This window comes from Lactuca sativa, chromosome 3, assembly GCF_002870075.4.
Source record: "Lactuca sativa cultivar Salinas chromosome 3, Lsat_Salinas_v11, whole genome shotgun sequence".
In the NCBI taxonomy this organism is placed as follows: domain Eukaryota; kingdom Viridiplantae; phylum Streptophyta; class Magnoliopsida; order Asterales; family Asteraceae; genus Lactuca; species Lactuca sativa.
This window is the reverse complement of record NC_056625.2, coordinates 316,522,174-316,531,042: the sequence shown is the minus strand read 5'-3', so window position 1 is coordinate 316,531,042 and position 8,869 is coordinate 316,522,174. Positions and strand designations below refer to the sequence as shown.

Below are 8,869 nucleotides of genomic sequence, written 5' to 3'. Positions count from 1 at the left end.
GATTGAAAGTCGAACATAGTACGAAGAGCAGGTGCAAGATTGAGCATCACGATGATCACTTAGGATGGAAGGATGACGTATGGAATCATTATACAAGCCCTATTTCGTTGATGATTTCGGGACGTAATCATCCTAAGGGGAAGATAATTATAACGCCCGTAGATCAGAACTAGTCAATTTAGAGATGATAAGCATCAAAAATGAATTTTTGATGGCAGATTATTTAGAAGAATTAATCTTAACCAAGTTGTAGTATATGTCACAAGGTTTTCGTGCATATAAAGAATGCCAAAATCTGAGTTATAACGAAGAAGTTATGACCTGTCGAAGTTTCACGACAGAACCGACACGACCCAGCACGACGTAAATAGTGAATTTAAGGTATATAGATATCTATCCTTAGTGATCTAAGAGAGAGTCGAAGATGTCTTCGATAGTAGTCCAACGATAAAAAGACAGACGAAAACAGAGTTCAGATGAAGGAGTTATGAATTTCGAACAGAGTTTTCCTGTCCCGGCCTACTAAAGATAATATATAAGTAATATATTTATAATATATTAAAAATAAAGTCAAATTTAGCCAATGGAGTCTAAACGAGAGTTGTAGAGCATAATCTCACCTACGCGTCGATATAAAGAACGTCGAAAACGGAGTTCGTATGCGAAAGTTATGAATTTCTGAAATTCGGGGCGCGAAACCCCAAAACTGTCAGATACCACGACATGGCAAGTCTTCTGACACCTCCGGGAGTCCTCCAGATGCAACTTGAGATGACGCATGCAGTGACAACCAAGCCCACGACGTGGAAAAAGGTGCCACGACGTGGCAAGGGTAGATTTTGCCCTATAAATAGATTTGAAGGGCCAGCCGAGTTTGGTTGCTCATTCTCTCATCTCTCTCCCATATTACATCGTTTTACGTGCAATTTTAACCCCCCCCCCCCCCAAAGCCCCGGTATCACCCCGAGACCCGAAGCAAGTCCTGAAGCCCGAAGATCCCGAGAAGAAAAGAGTTTCCGAGCCGAAGCTATGCCCGCGAGAAACCCGGTGTGTGAAGTGATCCCGGTTTCACCGAAAAATACTACTTCTACAAGTCGTAGTGCTGTCCGATCATCTTCTAATCAAGTGAGTGTGTGGTCACTTTCTTCTAACACATAAATATTAAGTATTTGCTATGAAATACGTGTTATGTGTATAATATAAAAATGTTTATATGAGTGAGTGTGTGGTCACTTTCTTCTAACACATAAATATTAAGTATTTGCTATGAAATACGTGTTATGTGTATAATATAAAGATGTTTATATGACTGAGTGTGTGGTCACTTTCTTCTAACACATAGATATTAAGTATTTGCTATGAAATACGTGCTATGTGTTTATATATTGTTGTTTATTTGAGATGTTGGTGGAATGGATAAACTATATAGGTTTTAATGAGTTAAACTGTATATGTATTTTGTAACTACAAATATGTTGGGTATGACATAGGTAGATGAGATCCGTGAGTATGGATCAGATCAAGAGATTAGTTTAGATTCGTGAGTAGGAATCAGATCAAGAGGCTAGTTTTAGATCTGTGAGTATGGATCAGACCAAGAGGTTAGTTTTAGATCCGAGAGTATGGATCAAGTAAAGAGATAAACTTGCTATTAGTCCGGGAGTATGGATTAAGACTAAGTTAATTGTCCCTAGTCCGGGAGTATGGATTGGTCACAATTATAGATCCGGGAGTATGGATCATATATGAATTAAGATTAAGTTAATTGTCCCTAGTCCGGGAGTATGGGTTGGGCACAGTTATAGATCCGGGAGTATGGATCAGATCAGGATTAGGGTATAGTTAACTGTCCCTATTCTAGGAGTATGGAATGGGTACAATTATTGATCCGGGAGTATGGATCAGATCAGGAGGTTAGTTTTAGATCCGTGAGTATGGATTAGGTAGTTTTAGATCCGTGAGTATGGATCAGGTGAAAAGGTAGTTTTAGATCCGTGAGTATGGATCAGGGGAAAAGGTTAGTTTTAGATCCGTGAGTATGGATCGGGTGAAAAGGTTAGTTTTAGATCCGTGAGTAGGGATCAGGTAAAGAGGAAAATTTTAGATACGAGAGTTTAGATCGTGTTGTTGTGAGGATCGATGGGGTGGGATAAGAGTTGCCTTTATATGGTGAAAATGTACAAGTTTGAATGTTCTATATTTATAAATATATGATATAACATTGTGGGATGAAAACCCTATATGCTCACCAGGCTCCCAAGCCTGACCCACTCAGTTTTCTTTGTATCACAGGTATCGATATGAAGACATATTTCACAGAGAGATTTATAGGAGATATAAATCATTGGTGTAATTAAATGTAAGTTCTGTTTATGCTTATATGTCTGTATCGGAACATGACATCCCGATGTTTTATTATTAAATGAAAATACATTCTCTTTGAGAAATATTTTGATAAGTTATTATCATATCTTGTTTTGGGAACAAATTCCGCAACCGTTTTCTTTAAACGAATACTCTGATTTATAAAACAAAGCATAAACAAATCGGTCTTTTCTGGCCGTGAAATTAGGGATGTCACAAAGAATCATATAGCCGTTTTTTGATCATTTTCTGATACACTCTTTTAAGAACATTTTCAGATACATTCTCTGATTCCGTAATCTTTGAGTTTCATCCAATTGAGTGTTCGATCTGTACCATCGAAATACTTCATTTTGATAGTAAATCACAACTTTCAGAGAATTCAAACAATTTGTTCATCATCGATTTCTAACACTTATTAGTTGTGGGGTTTTTATTATTAATCATTGTTTCTAAAAAAAATTAGAAATTGAAATATCATATTATCACATACCACAATGTATATATATGTCTAAAATCCGAAGCGGTGTCGTGGTCATTTACTCATTTACCTGTGTTCCACAAACCAACAATTTTTATCATTTTTATGATTATCTATAAAAGGAATACAAATAAGTATTTAGAGGGTGTTTGGATAAATAGTTTTTAGCTTATTAGCTTATTGCTTATTTGCTTATTGCGGTGAGAATAAACACTTTTTTAAAATGTGTTTGGATTAACTTATTGCGGTGAGAATAAACAATAAACAATAAGCATCTTAAGTGTTTGACAAACAAAACAACTTATATGAGTAAAATGACCAATAAACAATAAACAATAAACAATAAGCATTCCCCATCTTGCTTATTAAAATCAACTTATTTAGCTTATTCATTCTGCAATAAACTGATTTTTAAAGACTCCTATTCAAACACTTAAATTTGCTTATTGCTGTGGGATTAAGCAATAAACAATAAACAATCTATTTTTTTCCTTATTCAAACACCCCTTTAATATGCTTATATCTCCTCGACTCCTCCCACCGATTTGGGCCAGATTGTAAATCGCCAAAAGCCCATCTGATCGGACTCCGTTTATTTTGTCAATTTATGCTTAAGCCCACCTTCGGACAAATACGCAGTGATCGGAAATTGGGAAAATCAGGATCCTTTGTTTGTTTGAGTAAGCCGAAGAGGAGGAAGAAAGAGGAAGAGGAAGAAGAATGATTTACAGGAAATGGAGTTTGATAACGGGTCCAGCTGTTTTGGTTGGCGGCGTTGCAGGCGCTGCTCTTGCCCTAAATTTTATCTTCAAACAAGTAAGTAATCGTAAATCTCTTCTCCTATCAAATGACTACTTCAAACCCTTGATTTTTATACCAATTATCGCATGTCGTTGATTTCTCAAAATTTGTGGTATTTGTATCACGTTAATCTGTTCGGATTTTACTCGATTTCAATTTGAAATCTCGATAAGAAATGTTGTTGATTCGTTTTACCTTAAACCTAGGTTTTTTGATGCCGACCGGTTCAGAGACATTGTGATTGTAAACTTTTCTTTATGATGGAAATCCATGATTATACTCTCCTTCACCTTAGGTTTTGGATCCGAAATGAATTAATTAGCAACTTCCAAGATTCGATTTTTAACATGTCCGTATGAATTTGCATTGGGAAGTTCTAGGTTTAAATGGAAGAACCAGTTTCTCAATGTAGAAGGGGGTGTTGGGATACGCATTTAAAGTTTTAAACAGATTATTGCTGATGTATACCCATTTCTTACACTTTCTATATTTTCTGCATATGCAGGATCCCTTTGCTAAGCCACCAGAAAAGAAGCAAGGCAAGTAGAAGAAGATGTTGAGAGGTGAATTCACATCCTTTAAAATGATGCTATGCTTCCTCTTGTTGAATGTTTATTTTGGTTCTTAATTTGCACATGTGTTCTCAAAATCCGACTCTTTTTCATGAATAAATTTTGATAACTCTTTGTGGGCTGCATTTATGAGTTCATGCATGCTTAATTTCATTTTTTGCTTTTCCCGTTTCATAATCAAAGTATTAGGGTATGTTTGGTTTCACTTATTCTGATTTCTCAATTCCATGATGTGTTTGGTTGCTAAATGGATGGAATTTAGTTTTGCTGGAATCTTTCAAATTCCATATCTATAGAATTTTACACCCAAAGTTGCAAAGCATCATATGAAACAACTTTACTATTGTCTTAACATATAATCATAGCTCTAACATTGTCTTTATCTTAGAAATTAAGGTTGTGAAGATCGGGAATTTTTGGATGTTATGTAAAATTGTTTGTTTTATGCTTTGCAAGATTGTGATTATTAGATTGAATAACTTAAAACATAAAAATACATTTTTATCAATTAGTTAACTATCAATTTAACAATAAATAGTTTAAAACATGAAAAACTACATCTTAAATATATCATTTAACAATAAATAATTCAAAATGAGTTTTTTCTAGAGTTCATATTTGTTCCACTTAGTTAGTACAAGATAAAATATTTGAATTTAAAAAAAAATGGTAATGATCTGATAACATGATTTTATCGTTTTTCTAAGTAAAATTGGAATCGAGTTATCAAGATGGGATTGTAAGATTATGAACATGGTTTTAACAACATTGTTCGCCTTCGAGTCAAGCGGAGGCATTGCAATATGTAAATAAAATTATAAATAAAAATTTGAAATACTTTAAATCTTACTGTTGAATTTCATTCTATTTTTATTTTCACTGAACCAAATACGTGACAACTTTCTTATGAATAGTTATGATATCCTTCATACTTTTTTTTTTTTTGATAAATTCCATTATTGTTTAAGAAAATCGTAGGAAAAAAACATTTATTAATACATAAAATCTGATCATTACGCATCATGCATTTGGTAAATGATCTTCACACGTAATGTAACGTTAATTGATGAAGTGAACTCGAATTAAATAAACTAATTTGAAGTCAAGCATAAGTAGCCCCGCTTGTATTATAAATTTATAACCTCACCAACAAACGAACATAGGAAACCATAGTCAACTACTATATAAACCGTTATATACCTTCATCTTCAACAACGAAGACATTCTGGTTTTATCCAAATCAAAACCATGGATTAGACCTCGCTATTGTCTTTAACCTCTAAGCAACATGTTCATAAGTAAATCATTCCATGAGTCTATTGGGCCGGGCAAGCACCAATGCAAACAATCATTTTGAACTTCACCATTTGTATCCGGATGGAAAGCCCGGTAAGGACCCGGGTGCCCATCGGGCCTCAGCAAAGATAAACGGGTCGTATCAAAAAGCTTCAAAATCGACCCATCTCTTGACCCGTCCATAACCCGAACTGCCTTCTCAAATTCTTCCAATTCAATCCCTCTCATTACCATATCAATATCTCTCAATTCTATATCACCTTCTTCAAACGGGCCCGTCCTGTTACAATACCCGCCTGTGTTCCACTCCCCATTCTCAAAATGATCCGGTGTGGTGGTCCGAAACAATGTGTAAACTTTATGATCCGATTTTGTAATAAAATCGAGAGTGGTCTGTAAAGCTTTACGATACGCGTAATAAAACCCTAGCTCGGGTACATTCTCTTTTTTACAATTATGACACCCGATAATCTCGTTGTTCTCAAAGTAGAATGTCGTCTTCAAAAACCATTTCCCTGCACCGATCTCGATATAGTCAAAGTTATGAAACTCGTTGGCCCATTCAGGGTCCGACTCATCAAGTCGGGCTTGTACAGCACTTGAGGCATGGCCATCATTGTCCTCGAAGATTTTGGATTCGATTAAAAAAGGCGACCAAATCACCGAAAGTGTAAACTTATGTGATTCGAAAAACCATCTGCGTGTTCGATATTCCTCATCATGGTACACCTCCACTGGCTTTTCTACCTGCAAAAATATAATTTTTGTTCTATTGACATTATTATCATGTTTTTTCTTTTTTAGTTGATGAGTTTAATGGGTCAAACACTTCATCTAGACGACTATACATGTTCATTTATTTTTGCTTAATATTGATAGAATAACTTAATTGGTTAAACTTAAGATCAACCCTTTACATATTTTGTCTTTTTTTTTTTCTTCTTCCAACTTATCCTCAATTTAGTTATTAAAATAAATTTATATTATAAGTTCATTTTAGAATAAAATAATCATTATTTAACTCTACAACTGTAGACATACATTATTACTCATTCAATTATTTTACCTATCAGTTTTAGCCAAAGTCAGTCATGTTATACCTGAGAAAGAATGCATAGAAGCGATTGCACATGGTTGCGAGAGATTGAATCACCGATGAATGCCATTGATTTTTGTCTCATGAAATTAAGAAATATTTTTGGGTCGAAAATGGGTAAATTGCAATTACGTGGCTTCCACCTCCAGTAGATGTAATCCATATCTGGGCGGCCGTTTTTCATACAATTTTGATGATGTTCGATCGTGTTGCAGCTGTTGTTGGTGTATCGTGGGCCAGTGAGATCTTCAACCCATTTGCCGGTGAAAATGTCGCACTTTCGTGAACCTACACAAATATTCCAAGTGTATTATTTTTCTCCATCTATTTTAGATTTTCATAAATACCCTTCAATTTACAATGTTTTTACAAATTTGTCAAAAATATTTTTGTTAATTTGAAGCTCTATCTATTAAGTGTATCATCATGTGATATTTATTAAAAGGTATTAAATTTTTAAATGCATTTGATACAATTATCATATATAATATAATTAAAATTACTTCAAAGTATATAAACTAAATAACTAAAAATTTAACTAAAACAAGTTAAATAAACTAGATATATACAAATTCAAACTTGAAGACTTGAAGAGTCGAATGTAACTTGAAGAGTCAAATGTAACAAGTGAAACCCACATTCTAGTTATTTTATTGTAAACTAATATAACTATTTAGTGTAAATGAATAGTATTGTTTAGATTTGAAGTAATATCATTTATAACTCTATTAGGTGTAAGACCCATGTATTATATGGGTTCACTTTAGAGAAAAAAATTATGAAATTTTAAACATTTGAAAAGTTTGAATTTATAAGAAAAAAATAAAAAATATTGAATTATTAAAATTAAATTGTTTGGTTTTCTTTTAAATTAAACAAATAATTTAGATAAATAAATAAAGAAAACTAATGAAACTTTAATTTAGAAAATTTAAAATTAGAAAGAAGTCAATTAATGAAATTGATATGTATTTATTATTACATTTAAATATTACGTGGAAATTAATAAAATGAAAAAAAAACACAAAATGTCATATAAAAAAAATTAATTGAAAATAACCACAAAATGACATGTGGACAAATCAATAAGAATGTGATATGTGGCAAAAAGTGTTTTATTTATTAGGGAGAATTTATAGAGTGGAAAAATAGCAATCGGAGAACAATTACTATATTTTACCTTTTATTTATAAAGTGAATTTGAAGATACCCTTAGAATAATCAACTAATTATCTACAACATTGATTATTTGATTTACAAAGGACATCCAAATAGCCCCTCAAATACATATGTTTTATACTTTCACTAAATCATTTGATTTACAAAAATATACTTGATTCAAAAAATATATTTTGTAATTTCAGTTTATAATGTGCTATTTTTAAACAATGAAGAAGATGCAGCCCCACATACCCAAGTAGCACGGGTTTAAAAATTATTAGTTTTAATGAAAATCATTGTAACCAGATATTATTAAACATGAGCATTTGCCATCTCTTACAAATTATAGTTATTTTTAGCACTTTAAAAGGAAAAAAAAAGAAAAAGCAATATTTTTATTTGCAAACTAAAATTAAAAAATTATGATATTCATGCGTGTAAAGCAAGGGAACTAGACACGTACTAGTATCATTCACCGGAACTTGACCGGAAAGTGTGAAATTAGACTCCACCACCGACGGCGTTGACGTCGATCTGTATCCATCGCCAAAAACCACAATCACATGTGGAATCTGAACATAAGTTGAGAAATAGAGTCGATAAGCAAAACCCATCAGAATCAAACCAACAACGATCTTAACAAACATCTTCATTTGCTTGTGCTTCACCGGAATTGAGGAATTGTTCATGTCATAGCTCATTTCCTTCATCTTGTCAGAATCTCCGGCGAGATCTCTGTGTAAACCATATAAATCCCACCGCCTTTTGTATGTAGTAGAAATAGATGAATTGAGAAAGAAAGGAAAATGATGGTTTTTGTTAGTGAACTTGTGTGTGTTGTGGGGCATATTTTATTTTGTGTGGTTGGACTTTAGTAATTGTGGCATTTAACATGGAGTGGACCGGTGTAGGGTATGAACTTAACTTCGGTCTTAAACTAGCGATAGCAAAATGATTGCTATTTGCTAAAAATACATTGTTAAATTTTAGTAATTTATCTTTTTTTTTTTTTTTTTCAAATATAAGTTGTATGAGATTGTAAAATATTGCTAATTTTAATGTGATATATGTTTATTATATGAATAATTTGTTATCATA

At 33.0% G+C, this 8,869-nt stretch overlaps 2 protein-coding genes across 2 annotated transcripts; one reads left to right on the top strand and one right to left on the bottom strand.

Moving 5' to 3' along the window:
• The first annotated feature begins 3,434 nt into the window (after positions 1-3,434).
• On the top strand, positions 3,435-4,343 carry LOC111906375 (succinate dehydrogenase subunit 8, mitochondrial). The gene is made up of 2 exons (XM_023902135.3): positions 3,435-3,661; positions 4,152-4,343. Exons 1-2 carry the CDS (start codon positions 3,566-3,568, stop codon positions 4,191-4,193), a joined length of 138 nt encoding a protein of 45 aa, XP_023757903.1. The 5' UTR covers positions 3,435-3,565; the 3' UTR covers positions 4,194-4,343.
• Positions 4,344-5,313: 970 nt separating this feature from the next.
• On the bottom strand, positions 5,314-8,634 carry LOC111906374 (protein trichome birefringence-like 24). The gene is made up of 3 exons (XM_023902134.2): positions 8,235-8,634; positions 6,615-6,898; positions 5,314-6,261 (listed from the first exon to the last, which is right to left on the bottom strand). The coding sequence occupies exons 1-3, from the start codon at positions 8,617-8,619 to the stop codon at positions 5,491-5,493; spliced, it is 1,440 nt and encodes a 479-aa protein (XP_023757902.1). The 5' UTR covers positions 8,620-8,634; the 3' UTR covers positions 5,314-5,490.
• Positions 8,635-8,869: the final 235 nt, after the last annotated feature.

What these genes read in the sequence shown, in the direction of transcription:
- LOC111906375 (XM_023902135.3), top strand. Translation starts at nt 3,566, where the DNA reads ATGATTTACAGGAAATGGAGTTTGATAACGGGTCCAGCTGTTTTGGTT. An exon ending in TAAATTTTATCTTCAAACAA is followed by an intron (nt 3,662 to 4,151) that starts GTAAGTAATCGT and finishes CTGCATATGCAG; the next exon opens with GATCCCTTTGCTAAGCCACC.
- LOC111906374 (XM_023902134.2), bottom strand. Translation starts at nt 8,619, where the DNA reads ATGCCCCACAACACACACAAGTTCACTAACAAAAACCATCATTTTCCT. An exon ending in AGTTCCGGTGAATGATACTA is followed by an intron (nt 6,899 to 8,234) that starts GTACGTGTCTAG and finishes ATATTTGTGTAG; the next exon opens with GTTCACGAAAGTGCGACATT. An exon ending in TTCTATGCATTCTTTCTCAG is followed by an intron (nt 6,262 to 6,614) that starts GTATAACATGAC and finishes ATATTTTTGCAG; the next exon opens with GTAGAAAAGCCAGTGGAGGT.